The sequence below is a fragment of the Periophthalmus magnuspinnatus genome, chromosome 7, assembly GCF_009829125.3.
Source record: "Periophthalmus magnuspinnatus isolate fPerMag1 chromosome 7, fPerMag1.2.pri, whole genome shotgun sequence".
NCBI classification, from domain to species: Eukaryota; Metazoa; Chordata; class Actinopteri; order Gobiiformes; family Gobiidae; genus Periophthalmus; species Periophthalmus magnuspinnatus.
The window spans coordinates 27,677,113-27,694,088 of NC_047132.1; the positions used below are offsets into that span (position 1 = coordinate 27,677,113).

Below are 16,976 nucleotides of genomic sequence, written 5' to 3' on the forward strand. Positions count from 1 at the left end.
ATTGCATTTTAAAAGGCATACAGAGAACATCTCCTACCGCTGCTGGGACTAGTGGCTGTAGAGGTGCGCCGCAGGACCCCTGACCGACATCCCAAATCAATCTGCACCCCTTGGCTTAGCTCGGGACACTTCCCCAGGGCACTGCAGACACCCCACGAGTCTGGTCCCCGCCCTCCCCCCTTATTAGATCCTCTCTCCAGAGATTATACACTGCCACAGGGAGATCAATAGGAGATGGCCTGCTCTCCCGTGAACCTGTGCAGACATGAGGGTATCTGACACTGTAACACCCTTCAAATGCTAAAGAGATGTGCACCCTGAACAAAGCTTGCAGTTTATTGTACATTGTATTAAACTGAGTAAAACGAGGCATAATTATCATCCCATCTGCTTGTCCTGTATATATGCAGTAAATATAGTAGCAGCCGTTAAATGCACAATTATGTTTTGTACAGTTGTCTTCAGTTGGAGGAGGTGATATTTTTTACTGATAATTAATGCAAGGAGGTAGAAGTGACAAAACCTGCGGTAAAATGTTGTCACGAATACTCTCACAAAAGGAGAATCTTGCTATAGGGGTTGTGTTGTTTGTTGAATGCAAGCTATTCGATTAGCATATTTTTACACATTAGATCACTACTTTAAAAAGAAAGTATGGCGAAAGAGCATATTGGCCAACAGTCGACCTGCTTGCCCTCTGTTCCGAGGCAGACAGGTGGCCGGCTGCCATCAAGTGTCTGCTTCCTTCCTAACTGACTTAATCACTGTCTGCTGTGTTTCAAACTAAGAAACCTAATAGAAATCCTACTCCCTTCCCCTCATCATGTCCACCAGTCACTGATAGAGACAAAGCATGTGTTATGTTTTGTATAGATTTCGTCTGTGTTAAGAACATTGCATCCCGGTCTTGGAGAGAAATGCCTATAGGACACGTTTAGAAGACGTTGGACAGCTGGCATTTGGTGCCACAGCCAATGCAGAAGCCCGGGGGAGTGTGTACGTGTCGCATACAGTGAGCCATGTCTGAAATACATGCAGCTCTGGATAAGCACCAAGTCTTCTCAATCCTCTGTCCTCACCCATAGCCCCCCCAACACCTCCTCACCCATGCCCCCTCCCCACCCATAGCCCCCCCACCACCACCTCCTCACCTCTGCCCCCTCCTCACCCATGACCCCTCTTCCCCCATGCCCCCTCCTCACCAAGCTCCACACACAACTGTTGGCCGCCTCCTCTCGTTCATCTCTATGGGTTTTCAAACGGGGCTTTCACGTTTCACCCTGTGGGCATCGTGCAGAGCTTTATATGGAAAGTATTACAAAATGTCAGTTATTGCATTTTACTTGGTCTACACTGCTGAAAAAATATTATTGGACTTTTTCCTTGCCTATATCTCTCCAGATTCACGCTGGTATGTGTTGAACCTTATGCATTTAATCTTTTAGTACACACAAATCCTACTAATACTCTCAAAAGATTAGTACTTTATAAAATGTGGGTTTGACAGTATGTGAAAAACAAGAACACTGTGCAGTTGAGTTGCTAGTGGCCCCCTTTAGAACTCTGTTGTCGTTAATAGGTTGACCGCTGCTGACCCAGGCCACCCTTTGTGAGACCACTGTTAGCATTAGCTCTCCCTGTCTTTCACTTTACTCTGCCTTGACTCCTAACACAAGCAACAGGCCCTGAGAGTCATCACATATTGAAACATGGCTATAAGATTCTGTATCCTGTCTCTGTCCCAATAGATCTATTTTTAAAAAAGTCCTCTTCATCTCTCTCCCATCTCTCCCCACCACGCCAGAGACTCTGGGAAAAGGGCTTTTTTAGTGAAATCCAACCACCTGCCGACTGCTAAATGAGAAAGCGTGGGCTCGCCGAGAGGGGGAGAAGGTGGAGGAGGAGGGGGTGTTGTCAAAGAGCCTCTGTTCTCCCCCAGGAGCACAGTCAGCTGTAGGCCAGTCCTATTGTAGAAAGAAGCGATGCTATCACTGTCCAGGTATTTCCCATTGCTTTCTAGTGAGAAAAGTAGAGGAGATCTGTCAGGCTGAGTGAGGAAACGTGGGGAGGAGACTTCGGAGGAGTCCATTTTTGCCCCTAGAGAGATGCTCTGTGGTCATCAGATGTGGGAGTACACTGGTGTTGGATTGACAAGAGAATTTAAATATGCAGGAATCCTTATTTAATTTTTGTCATTTTCAACCGAACCCTAAAGCAAAAAATTATTCAAAATGTACAATATTGTTAAAAAAATGAACTGCAGTTAATGAACAGCAGAATGCAACACTTGACTTTCTACAGCACAGATTGTATCATTGTGCAGAAAAATAACCAAAACGTTGCCACAAGTGCAAAGAAAAAGTACCACGATAAATACTGAGCCCCAAAAATAAATGTTCCATCTAATGTACATCTAATCTACATCTAATGTATAAGTCAATATAGTAATTATCATGACAGACCTAATCACAGGGCTGTGCAATCAATCAGATATAAAGATCGAAATCAAATCTAATCATCAGTGATATGCTTGGGTGTATTTAAATAATAAATTAATGGTGAGACCCATTTTTAATTGCCTGTAAGAAAGTCAAATTGAAATGAAAATTGTGATTGATCAGTATGTGCTCAGCCCTTTGTGATCAGGAAAGTGACCTTATTTTGTCAAAAAAAATATTTAGCAGTTATGTAGCTTTTTCTCTTTACTACATAATTCCATATATTTTGATTCATATATTTGATGTCGTCCGTATCTAAAATGTAGAAAATAGTAAAAATAAAGAAAAAAAAGCATTGAATGAGAGGATTTGTCCAAACTTTTGACTCGTACTGTACATTATTTAATAACTGAAGAGTTTTGGCAACAAATTGGTTATCTTTACTCATCTTTACTCATACAAACAAGGTACAAGCAAAGTAAAAAGTAAGGACTCATGGATAAATATAGTAATTATAACACAGATTGCCAGGGAGCTCTAGATTTATTATGTTTTCTCTGCTGGATGGAATATTATCATTATGACCACAGAGCTGAATCATTTAACAAGATGAACAAAGATGAATCACTCTTTGAATGCCACAAAGTCCACTACATGTTGAATAGACTGAGTTTAACCGTGCCCCTTCTCTTTCTCATAGCTGTGTGGCCGGTCGCGGATCACTAATAACTACTAACTGCAAAGCCCTCCATCATCCCGGGCCCTTCAGACCCCTCACACCCCTGTGGTTCCATTATTGCATTCCTTGTGCTATTTAATTTTCGGATCAGTACACTCGAGGGGGGTTAGCTCTGCTGTTGATGAGCGCATATGCCTTTTGTGTGTGTGTGTTTTTGTGTGTGCACGTGTATCACTTTTAACAATGCAGGTGTGTCCCGCCGCATGGCCTGCTCTCACCACCACCTGCGAGCCTGGACTAAACAAACATGGCTGTCTACTTAATAAGCCCCTGTTCATTTGAAATATGGCCGGTTATGGCGCTTTGTTGTTCTGATTTATCACAGTTCAGACTTTCATTGTTGCTTGTACCACGTGTGCAGCTGATTTTATCTGCAGGATTCACTGTTTACTCTATTTCACTGTGATTCACTTTATACTGAAGCAGGGTTATTTATTATAGAACATCTAAATGCAGCCTTCAAGTGTTTCGTAATAAAGAACAAGATTTTTTTTGTAATTGTTGTAAGTATAAAAAAAAATCTTGCAAGAAGCACTACATAATTAATGATAGCAGTAACTCTCTTTTTCTACCCAGATGGTCTGCATAGCTCATGGGTCCTGGTTTTGTCCCTCTTTTTTTGCATCTTTTTATTGCTTTGTTTAGACTTTAGTCAGTCAAGTTTTAGAGTCATTTAAGATAATTTGCAAAATTACTCACGAAATCAGTCCAATCAGTTGAGTAGCAGATTAAAACAATTCTTTGGTGCAGCTACATGCTACCTTTGTCTGTATAAATCCAAATCCACTTTATCTCTGCAGCACTTTGATTATAAAATGTGCTATATAGAGAGAGAACAATAAAAAAACAACAGAAGGCATGGCAATAGCAATGGCAGGAAATCATTAAAATAAACAAATGACGCACAAGACCACACAACTCAACGTGTTCTTAAAGCCAGAGAATACACAAATCCTAGAATCTAAACATCCACCTTGCTTGACTCTACACTAAATTAAACCTCCTTTGGTAGGATACAGACGATTAGGACACGACTAGGTGTGTTTTAGATTAGACGTGCTCAGCGGCTGGGGGAACAATGAGCCACAGCTGAGAAAATAGCAGTTTGTGTGTGCGCGCCTCACAGGGTTATAACAAAGAGTATTACGATGCATGAGCGCAGCGCTGACAGTGTAATTGGAGAAACGGGGACTGCAGTGTTCAGGTTTCAAGTGAAGGGTCGGGGTCTGGCTCATGATTATCTCACCGTGTCGAAGTATTGGACTTTGTGGGGGCTCACGCTCAATGTGTCTGGGACAGAAGAGGTCAGCTGTGGAGACTGAGCTACAGGCAGAGAAGAGGAGAGGAGAGAAGTTACTGCTATAAAGACATGAGTAATGGTCTTTATAATGTGATTGAATAGATCTGACCTCAAGCAGTCACTAATCTTGCCTGCTAAGAAGCTGTGTAATAATTTGTGCATTATCTTTTTGACAAATTGTAAATGTTTAGATATCAGTGTCTGGGTAGTTCATCTTGCACGTGTGAGTGGGAGTTTCCGTGTGAAAAATATTGTTGTTTATAGCCAGCGTTGCTATGTTTTCAGATTAGCAACATTTAGTCATTTTGCATAACAATAGAGACCACGTAAAACATACTACTTTTCAAAATGTTGACCCATTAGAAAGAGCAGAACGCATCAGAGGTTAATGCTATACTAACCGAACGCTCAATTGATTCACATTTTTCAATTTTTAAAACTAAACTTTGACTTGACTAATGACCAAATCAGTACTTACAAGCATACCATAGTCACAGTAGAACTCACCCATTCATGCAGCACACTTCAGCCCACCCATACGCGCCCCTCCCCCACCGAGCAGACCCCAGCATGGCCCTCCCCTCCCACTCCTCCACTTAAGCCTGCAAACCCGCTTCTCAATGTGCACAAAATGGTGGGAATTTTCAACAAGAGCCTACACCTCCTAGATTCACTCCATCATAACCAACCGCACTGGCTTCAACTTTCATTCATTGGGATTGTACTGACAGCGAATGCCCTTGAGGAAGCTAGACTTTTAGTGCTCCGGGATGAATTTGAAATGTGCTTTTGACATTCGAAGAATAGACTCGCTAGCTGTAGCTGGTCTGTGAATGATTAAACTCTCACCGTTTGAGCTTTTTATATTTTCAACCATCTTTTTTTCTGCCCGCTGAACGTTGGCAGACCAGGCCTTTCCAAATTAATATGTGCCTAAGCCTAAGGACCACTAACGTCCAGCGATTAAACCCTTCCAAAACATGCAATCTCATTCAGATTAGTGTCTTTTGTTCCTCGCCATCCCTGTCCACCTCCCCCTCCCGTCCATGCTCCTTCCTATGTCACCCTAACACAATCACACTTATGGATATTTTCATTCATGTTATCTTGTAAATGACTTCCAGGAACGCTGTATAGAACGGGGGCTCTGAGCTTGGAGAGGGCAGCAGTGAGAGAGATATAACATTGGGGACGATAAACCTTAGCCCCCTCCCCTTTTCCTCTCATCCTTTTCAGCCGCACAGCTCATTCAGCCTACAGCAGATAACAAGCACAGGGTTAGCATACACACACACACTCCAAAACAAAACCCACTATGATGTCACGGGCATACACTACCTCTACAAATGCTATCTTGGGTGACACAGCCATTTAATATCATGGCCACCTTTCTCTTTTCCCTGCACAAGCGGTAAGATAAACCACAGCCGGATCGATGGCTCTGTTGACACAAACAAATAAATAACAGATGATGCCACTGTCAGTCACTGAAAAGGTATCTCCGCGCCTTTTGTTCTGGGGAAAAGCAGCGGCGTATCATGGGCGCACACAGCCTCTCAGCGTGGCGTTCCATAAAATGAGCTGTTGTCACTGTAAATTCTATGTATGCTGCTGCCGGTGCTGGTGGTGATGGCGTTTTCCCTTTTTTTTTCCTTCAATGAATGCTTCAAAGAGCCTCTATCACGCGGCAGAGAGAGTGGTTTTCCCTCTTCTATTGCTGGATGTGTGTTTGTGTGTTAGTCGAAGCAGGGGTGCCATGCTCTGCTGCACCAAATGATGGCAAAACAGCCCTGTGCTACTCTGGGAGCGCTTAAATACTTCCATGAATAGACACATCCTCAAACTGTTTAGAAGGGTTTGTGATTTATTTGATTTGTTTTATTAAATCACCAAATGTCTTCCTACTCATACAGTGAAAGTAAGCACTGTTTTTGTTTTTATATAAAGCCTTTTGAAGTCTTACAAACTGAACATGGAAAACTTTGCACATTATTGATACTACACCACTAACCTTGTAAATATGTGGCTTCTCATTGCCACTAGAAAAGGCAATTGCGTAGTGCCGAAAACAAGGCTGAAAGTATTGTTCATAAAGAAGTTGTTATTTTTGTCCTTGGTAAAGGTTTGACAAGGTAAACGTGCTTTCAGTTAGCGTACAGTTTGTTTCAGATTGAAAACATTTGTACAGACACAGCTTGTGCGTATACGTCTATTCTTATGGCCCTTTGTTGTTGCCTTTGTTGTTGATGTATTAAATCTCTGTTTGCTGCAGCCAAAGGCGAATGGAAAATGTGCACCTGTAGTGTTGTGATGATACTAAAATTACAAACCTTGCTTTCAGTAGTAATAAAAAGGCTTGATACCCAATACATATTTCAGTACCACAAAGTAAGCACGTTAGAACATTTTATTTTATTTACATTAGAATCAAAACTTCAACACAAAATAGAAGTGTCTTTGATCTGTGACAGAAGCAGTAACACCACATGGTAATATTAAACACATTTTGTATGCGTACTTCTTCAGTTGAGTATCTAGTTTTGAGTTGATTATTATCTGGGTGTCCATTTTTGTAAAGCCCTTTGCCAAACGTGTAGATGTTTCTGTCTTTATGTAATAAGTGTAACACTTGGCAGTTCCTCAAGTGCTGTGCCAGGCTCAACAGGAACTATTAGCCCGGTGTTCGCTTTCTCTCCTCCTCCTCCTGTTCTCCGAGCTCTTTTCGGCAGAAGTGGCTGGGTGTTTTTTGTCCTCTGCAGCGTGAATGTTTTTGTTAAGGAGATGAGGGTTCACGACCTGGCCATACCACTAGTCACATTCAATTTAACAGAGCAGCCAGTCCGGGTTACCTCCTCTCACCCAATATAAGTGAGACATTGGCTTACACTGGCTTATGTAACTTGGCACAGTTTCTGAAACGGTGATCCTGAAACTTATCACACCAAGTGCCGCTTCAGACAAAATGTAGGACTGTAATTACTAAATGATTACCTGCGGACTAAACCTGACCTTAAAAATCATGCACTATGTTAGGACTAAACCAAACCGGGACTAAACAAGATCATGGTTTAGTCCAACTATGGGTGCTACAGATCAAATCCCATAATAAGACCTTGATTAAAATGGAAGTACCACTAAAATACTATATACAATTAATCCACACAGTTTGAGAGCCATGCTAGCTGAAAACAGGTTAAAGTTTATTTTCGCTGCCAGCCAAACCCTAATGTGTTGCGTATATTGACAGTAAAGAGGTGTTGCCGGTGAGTGGGCTGATGCCAGGTTAAATGGCTGCATTGCTCACTCGCTGTATAAATGTAGTGGAACAATAACATAATTCCCCTTGGGCGTAATGTTTGCTTTGGAACGGCAAGGTTGTAGCTCTCCAAAAGTCCTTAATCCTATTACTTGCATTCCAATTGAATTTGACTCGAGAAGGAAAAAGTGTCTCTTCAGCAGCGAGGTAACACCAAATAATATATTACAAAGTGTGTCTGCATAAAACATGAAAGCTCTGGGGAAGTGCGAGCATCCTCTTTCTAACTCTCCTATTTTTTTTTTCTTTCTTTCTTTGCAGATTGTGTGTACATCGAGAGTCGGCGGCCCAACACTCCTTACTTCATTTGTAGCATACAGGATTTTAAATTGGTGAGTAGCCCTGGCTTCCCATGCTTTGTCCATTCGCCAGCACCCGTTAAATATCCTCAACAATAACTCACTCACCCTCTTCTTGCCAAGTGTTGTTCAAGTGTGCCAGAAACTAGTGCCATTATGTTGTGCCAAGAGCGAAAAGTTACAAAAACATCTTTATAATAGAGGTCAACCTAGTTTCTTTTAAATGGTCAGATGGAAACATACTCATTCCCTTGTGCGTTAACTTTGAATAAGAACTGGCTTAACTCTCCGCAGCAGTGTAATAGAGCATGTAATAGAAATAAAGATGTTTTTCAGCTTGTTTAATTGATTTAATGAGAGACCTTCAACAGTACCCGATCGATTTTTTTTTTCTTGCTTAATGTGAGCAATTTACCTTCTTCTGCTAAATAAAGACAAGAATTACTTTTTATTTTGTGAGTGAAGGTGGCTGATTTATTGATGTTGTTTAGCTAAGTGATACAGATCTGTTGCATTGAACAAAACGGTCTTATCCTCAAAGTGTAATTCTTAAGGCTTTTCATATTTAATGCCCCAATAGTGTTGACACAAAATGTAATTTATGTAGACCCTGTTTTGTGGAATTGCCTTTTAATGAGCTCTTTTGCCTTTGTTCTTTCTCATAATAGTAGAAGCCAGCATGGAGGTCAGTGTTTTGTTATACCAGGAGGTCAGAGTTCAACCGAGCCGCTGGTCTAAACTGCCAACCATTTGAACTGAAAGTGTTTGTTTTTAATTAGTCCTATTGTTTGGGGACTAGGGCTGTTATTATTAGGTAACATGCAGTTTTTGTTTAGGCTGATTTGTTGGGCTTTTAAGGAAATCACAGGGATAGATTTGATCTTTATTGCTAATTGTATAATAGTAGTTTTAAGTTGGACTGTTGGACTCATTGCCTGACATATTGGAATTGCATTATTACTGCGCTTTGAGCTGTTTCGCAATTAAAAAACCCATAGACATTTATGACATTTATGTAAGTCTGTTTAAAGTTAATTAGACCCACCTTATATGAACAAACTAAGTGCTTAATGCTAAATCAATCGGCTGTGGAAATCCTCTGGAGTGAGCATTACTCATCCTAGAGCAGATTTGTTGTCTAAGCGCAGCCCGTCGTGAGGAGCAGCCAAACCCCCAGAGGGCGCCGGTAATGGCCGCCAACAGCCAGAGCGATGATTGGAGGTCAGTGCAGAGGTCACACACTGCGCTGCTCTCAAAAGGTGGACTATAGCTCTATGCATTTGGGACTATAGCTTTTGTGTCTTTGGGTAGGGCTGCTAGGTGAGGCACAGAGTGGAGGACAAGCAGGCCCCATTGCAGCAGGACTTTAATCGGATTGCTGCTCGAGAGTGCTGAGAGCCGCAGGAACCCACCTCCACAAAAACTCCCTGATTAAGAGCTGCACAAGAGGTCTGGGCCGGTCAGGGGTAATTGTCCCAGGACAGGGAGAGAACTGGCTCCCATCGGATGATTGCCCTTTCTGCCTCTCACATACAGGGGAAGAAAATCATAGACATTATTCTTACTTTTATTTCTCTCCAGGGGTTTCAGGGTCCTACTACATGCAGCATGATGAGGATGATTTACAATTCAAAAGATATATTTAGTTAGTTTTAAATTGTTAATCGCTTTGGCAACGGTCCTAATTTTTCCGCATTTTGAAACCCATGGATAGCCTGTTTTGGTGTTAACTTGAGTAAAGTTTTGTCCATGCATTTGTCAGCATTTCGCGTGTCTCTAGCTTTTTCAGGAATCCCTTTGAACCACATGTATTATTTTAGCTCTGCAGATATAAAGCGGCAAACCATTTAAATACTACCAGCTTCTACCACAAATGGGGAAGCAGTTTGGTTTTCCTGTGTGAATGTGGAGTCAAAATGGGAAATCTCCCAACGAGAGCTCAACGTTAGCATAGCGACTGTTTCCTCTTGTCTCCAGCCTCTCTCCGCAGCCCCTCCCCCACCCATCTGTAATTAATGACCAGCCATCTGCATGCCTGTGTGTGTTTGAGCACACTGTACCCTTGTCCTCTGATGTTAAAACAACAAGTCCCGCTGGCTTTCCAAACAACTACAGCCCTTTTTTTTCAATGAGCTCACTTTGTCACCTGCTATAAATCAACCCTCGGAGTGGCACCACACGCTCGCTACATCTGCAGTTCCTAATCTCTATTTACTAGACCTGGGTAAATCCTCTTTTAAGATGATGGCTGATTTGGATTGCACTAGCACATCTAGCTGTTTAACCCCGAGTTTACCCTGCTCAAAGAACTGGGACACACTTTTATGCCTTTGGGAAAAGAGGAGCACTGCAGCAGCTACATTCACTCCTGATTATGCTCTGTTGAGGAACCTGATCCCTTTATAATCCCCGTTGCTTTTACTTAGCAAAGTGTAGTGTGTGTTTTTAATGTTGTCTTACATAGCTGAAATTCGGCTAAAGTTGTTCCTGTGTTTTTTTCCTGGGAGTATCATAGCAGTACTAGTTTTAAAGTGTTGACATGATATTAAAAAAACTTTGTCACCATGAATGCTCACAATAGATTATTTAGTAGTGCTTTTTATGTTGCTTTTTACTAGATAAGACCACAAACTTTAAGATAAGGTCAAATTTTGTTAAGATAATGCTATGTTTTAGTATTGATACTTGCTCAAATGAGTATTTAGTTTCAATATTTCAATAGTTTTAGTGTGTTATTCTATACTTTTGACATCCTTACTACTTTATTATACTGCATATAGCTAGTCATCAGTGCAACTAAAAGTACAAGTGCTTTTTGTCACACTCGTAAACCACTACTTGTTGATGAAAGACACAACACCAAAGAGATCCATTTCTACTATTACTCAGCCTTCCACTTTTTGTAAAGCAATGAAATTCAACTCTAATCAAATGCCTTACGTGAATGACTCCCACCCCAGCCATCACCACATCCCACTATTTCCTGAGTGCTCATCGTTCTCCTGCTCTGTCTGCGACCCCCAGTTTTCTCTCCCTCTCCTCTCCCTTATTGATCTGCCCTCTCGGTCTGAGCTACTGCAGAGGCGGAGGAGTAGGGAGGATCCAAACAGCCTCATCGATATCACCTCTCCTTGCCCATTCCTCCTCTTCCCTCAGTCTTTAGGCCATAACCATCTCACTCATGTACTTTATCTAATGACCTGTGAATCCAATTAGCGCTGTGTAGAAATCCTCAACGTATCCATCAATCTCACCAGGACTGAAGCCTGCCTCTTACAGCTGCGTTCGACGTACTTTGCTTCTTATTTCACATCCATGCACAAAAATCCATTCTGCATTATTGGGGTCATATACAACTCAAAGGACAATTGTTTTTCCGTGTTTGTTTGCTCACACCAGTGGCATATGTGGCGCCCAGTCTAACCTCTCCCTGTGACATATTGATCCGATGTATGGATTTCAGCCTCTCCTGCCTTCGTCCTAAAATGTCTGCCCAGAAACAGAGATGACCAGGAGGAGGCCATTTTAACGTATTGGTCTATGAGAAAAATGTATATTTGACATATGGCCCAGACATTATGTTAAATACAGATTTGTCAAATAAGAGTTTAGCGTTTGAGGGGAGCGTACTTGAAGCTTTTGTATGCCTATGTCAAAGCCCAGATAACAAAGGGCTGATGAACAGTTAGATATATGTATTCAAATTCGTTCCTCAACACACTGTTCCACCTTGTGATGTCATGTGGTAATACAGGAAGTACTCTATTGTGTTTTTAAACTCCATACACCTTCAGTAGAATCATTTAGATCATCTCAGCACTGGAGTTGCCAATCTCTACGGAACTAAAAGTAAAAAATTAACTTGAAAACTACCACTTCATGCCGTGACAAGGTTGAACAATAATAATACATTTTGTTTATATAGCGCTTTTCAAGACACTCAAAGTCAGAACAGAGCATTTTCAGCTTCGAAGTTATAGACAGACTAATAATAAAGGATTACTTAGACGTGTGAATGAAACAAAACACAATTCCAGGTACGTTTTTGATGAGTGAACAACATCATAACATGACTTAGAGCTCACAAGAGTCCATTTTGTGTAATATAGGACCTCAAAATAACGTGTTGAAGTTAACTGAAGCTCTTTATCATTGAAACCTTTCCTGCTGTAACCTGAACACATTAAGGACTGCTCCGGAGCACAGTCCTCTGGTGTTTTCCCTCCTCTGGGCCTCAGTCTCAGTTTACCCCCGCTTCGTGACCTTGTGTAGTGTTTACATCCATATTTGATGAGCGGTGATTGTGCCAGCTGTGCATCCTGTCTGCACATATATACACTCACCATTATGGACTGTACCCCTGTTTACGCCCCAGCCACATGTTTGTTATTGTCAACAGTTAGACATCTTATTCTGGAGGACAAGCACTGTAAGATCTGGTATTCTGCTTGTGTCTACTTTATAAAGGTCTGTGCATTGTCCTGAAATCAAATCCTTTCTTCTCAGCCATAAAACAAGGACTAACTAATGTTTTATTTAGTATGCAAATTATGAAGCGGCTAATGGCTTTTTGTTGAAGATAAATTAGACTATAAAATTGCTTCCTGTTAAGCCCTAAAGCGTTGCCTTATCTTGTCCATGTGTCCAAAACATCTCATTTGATTCATTAATCAGTAACATTTCTTTACTCTAGTTTTGTAAGAAGTCATTCAAAATCATTCAAAATCGGTAATCGTTGTTGTCCTATTTGTTATCTTGTTATCTCATTATTTGGTAGATTTGTAGTAGAAGGGATGCTCACATGACTTTGAATACAGCTTTGTCCTCACAAACCAGCTCCCATTTTATAACAATGGTATTTTGTGTTAACAGTTTCCTACATTAAGTGAATCATTCTTTTCTTTGGTTACGTGTTGTCGTCGCTGATGTGTCTAGCATTTCTACAGCCTATAGCTTTGTCTTGCTATCGCTCCACTGTAGTTAATCACTTGTTCCTTGTAAGTGTGCAGCCTGAACACTGAACAGATCTGCTGTCCGCTGACCCGGCCCACCTCCATCCATCCTGCTCTCGGGGCCGTGCTGGTCTCTTCCGTCTCCATTTCTGCCTCTGCCTCATCTGTCCACTCCTCCACTTCATCCCTAGCACTCTTTATCCCCTGTCACTCCACTCCCCCACTGCCCCTCCCTATTCTCCTCATTGTGTCCATGTCCTCAACACTCATTGACCCCCTAGCTCCCCTCTCTGCTTGGATCTAACCTCATTTGCTGTTATTGGCTAAGTCAGCTGTGTCCGCTCCCCCCTCCCTCTCTTCTTTTGGCTAATGGAGTGATTGCAGCGATTTTTTTTTTTTTCTCCCCCTCTAGGGAGCAAAGAGGGATTGAGGAGGCTAGCACACACCCACACGTGCCGCCTCTTTGCTCAAACATGCTAACATCTCCACCGCTAGATCCCCGAATGTGCTTATAGAGGTTTAATTAGATGACATGTACAATGCAATTATCTAGCCAGGAGTCCAGCTCATATGTTGCAAGCCTGATCAGCTTAAAAAAGATGGAGGGATTTTCCTTTGTCAGGCATCCGGCTTTCGTTTGGAGAGTGTTGACTTGGCATCGTGTTGTAACTATGTCAGGATGTGATGTGTGTGTTGTGAAAACATGTGGAAAGGAAAGAAAGCTTGACCAATGCGTGTGTGCGTCATCACCTAACTGCTCTGCGATATTGATCTCACATATTAAAACCTTAGCAGACATCGATTCGTTCTGGCCTCATATCTTATTGAACAAAACATACAGGCAGGTCACATGACTTGAGCTCGATAGCCAGTCATTAAAGGCATTTGTTAAATTGTTTTTACTTCAGTAAGGAGACAAATGATTTCCCTACCTCTTTATGTAGCGGTGCACCGGATCAGCAGGTTTTAGTAATCCAATTTTGACCGATTTGCAAGCAGAAATGTCACAAAGTGCAGTCCTTAGTAACAGTGTTAAAATTCACTTCAGAATATTTTTCAACCATCAAAATCCAAGTCTGAGCACTGTTATTTTGTCTGTTAAAATTTACTCTCTCATTTTAATCCCTTTTTTCCCAATTCAAGAGGGAACTAGTGAGGAGATTGTTCTTTTCCATTTGTTAGTTTTAAAATAATTTCCCCAAACAACATCTTTTTTTTCTTATGATAATTGCCGAAATTAAATCCACAAAGCTGGCAAGACAATAATTGAAACCAACTGAAAATCCTAGCTCTTTCTTTGTCAAAATCTGTGTCTACTCTGCACTGCACTTTCTGATTGTGTTGTTGTGCTGCATTTAAAAGACATTGATTACATATTGATTGCCTATAGTTGTCATTATGTAATCACAACCTATTGTCAGTCGTGTTGGATGACTAGCGCTAGCGCTTGCCCCGTTGTCATGTAAACCGCCTTTGTATACTTTCAGTATAGATCCACCCTAGTGTTGATTTCTGTCCTCTGGTGACGGTCTTATCATACAGCCTTGGAAAATGCCAGCCGCTCAAAGCTCCCATAATTAAAACAGTTTGATAAAGATGCAAATATATGTGCATAAATGTGCATGCTTAACCCGGGCGGTTATTAGCTTTTCTGAAACCATCATAGAGCCCTAATGGAATCCAAAGTGGCCGGAATTAGCCTAACAATGAGATCCACAAGCTAATCAGGTTTTGACTGGTTTGTTCCTTGCATATTATTGCGACAGGGAAACATCACTTAATGCTAAACGTGCTGCCATGGCTCTGATCCCTCCTCTGTTTTGTCAATGACAGCATATGCACCACACTTTAACCTTTACTAGTTTCTTAGTTTCAACTGCGCCAATGAGACCAGACTACCACTACAGGGGCATCGCTTGTCTATTGTGACTGTTTTTTTTAATCTTTTCATCTCCCCTCTTCCTCCCACCTCGGTCGAACACTTTCAAACGCAATTATGGATCAGTGCGCATCGCCATCAGTCTTGTTAATATTTATCGAGAGGCACAGCAGCAGCCCTCTCCATAGTCATTAGGGCCAGTTTTATTTGTGCTTTCTCTCTTTTTCAGCCCACGGTCCACTCTGACGCTACATTTCACGGGCAGGAGTATGTGGCAGCCTTTCACAATAGCGTGCCCAGCTATCTTAAGTGTCTTCTTGTCTCTGTAAGGAAGCTACTCTGACAAGGGCATCTAGTCGTCTATAGACATGGGCCGACCGAGCAAGAATCGGCAAGGTTTTTGATTGAAGCATTCTGCCTGTGAAGCTCCCTGTTGAATAGAACTCCTAAGAGCAATAAAAGCCGAATACAACAGTGACTGTAGCAGTGAATGACTGCCCACTGTCGCTTACCCACAAAAGAAAACATGCCAGAAATTGCTAGCGACATTATGCCTCTTAGCCGAGGTTGGCAAGAACTCGTTAAACGATGGAGTGTTTTTTTCCGTTTCGCTCAAATTAATTCTGCGCACATTACCTGCCTTGTATTTGACAAATAGCCCCCTCCCTCCACTCTCCTCGCTGTTGCCTGCATTGACTACTGCAGGCTGTGAGCAGAGGATTTTTACTGCTGCTCAGGCACTATCAGGTGACTCTGCCCATTATGACCATTTTGATTAATGCTCTTCTCGGCTTTGCTCCCCTCCCATCTCTTTCTCTCCTCTTGTCTCTACGCACTTGAAATTTCACTCAGCTATTTATTATGCTTTGTAATAATAACAGATTTGAGGGTTTCTGGTTGTTTGGATTGACAACAGCTAGCTATGCATCGATGTTTGCAAGATCAGTTGGCAGACAGATCCAGCATGTGTCTCTTCGGGGAGGCAGGTGAGATTGATTGTCCACAACTATGAATAAATAAAGCGATACAAAAATGCAAGGCTGGTATAGCGGCACGGTTCAGCTCCTAGCAGCGAGATAGCCGCTCTCTCGAGGGTATGTCCAAACCTGCTCAACTCTCCCTGTAGTCCCTTCTTTTCATCTTTTTGGACAGATAACACTTTCTAGTCTCACCCTCGCTGGCCTCCCCATGCATTCGCTAAACGCTGCTATGGAAACTAGTACTCAGCCAATGGGATTATCTCTCTTCTTCTCCAGGATAGACAGCACAGCAGCGGGAGGAGGAGGAAGGGGAAGTCGACACAGGCAGAACTCAAATGGGGTTTGCGTGTGTTTTTATGAGGTGATTACCTTCGCAGATGGAGAGGCTGTAGCTCACAGACGGGGGGGGGGGCTGTGGGAGTGAGGGGGCCCGGACCAGCAGCCATAGCATTTTTGTTAGCCTCTTTAAAAGCTTGATCAATAGCCACCTCCTTGACCCACCACTGCTAAATTATTCAACAACGGAGTCTTTTCCACAGCCTTCCCCCTTTGAGTTTTATTAGTGCAGCCTTGTTCGCACCTAGGGATTGACTTCAGTTTGGTGTACAGTTTGTAACCAACTATCCTTTGTTTTGCTTTGTCTTTTGGCTTAGTGTTTTTAGCGCCTCCTTTTGGATCATATAAGTCTATATTTTATTCATTTTAAGACTTTCCAAATTAGTACTTTATTTCCCTACACTCTATTTTAATATTTCGTGTCTCTAAGGTCATCAAGTCAAATTGTTGTTAGAGGAAGAGATATCGGAGAACTTTTATGTTAGAATTGAAGTAAATGGGTCTAAAAAAAGCACCCAGACTATTTAGTTTTACTAAATTTTGAAAGGTGTCTTACAATTCCCCTCTATTCCCACAGCTAATTCCACCTCTGGTTGCAAAGTCACTAAAATATTCCACTCTGCATCAGATCCTTTTTTATCCTGGCACATCACAAGTGGAAATCTCCCCTCTGATGTCTTCACTAACATCTGAGGCAAATTCAATGCACTCTGGCGTCGAGCACTAAATCTTATCTG

General features: G+C 41.9%; 1 protein-coding gene across 3 annotated transcripts in view; it reads left to right on the forward strand.

The window, feature by feature from the left end:
• The window catches only part of rerea (arginine-glutamic acid dipeptide (RE) repeats a), a 98,236-nt gene that overhangs the window by 25,749 nt on the left and 55,511 nt on the right, over positions 1-16,976 (forward strand). For all 3 annotated transcript variants that reach the window (XM_055222791.1, XM_055222792.1, XM_055222793.1), the window contains exon 3: positions 8,055-8,125. In XM_055222791.1, coding sequence (XP_055078766.1) covers positions 8,055-8,125 — 71 coding nt within the window. The remainder of the gene's footprint in view (positions 1-8,054; positions 8,126-16,976) is intronic.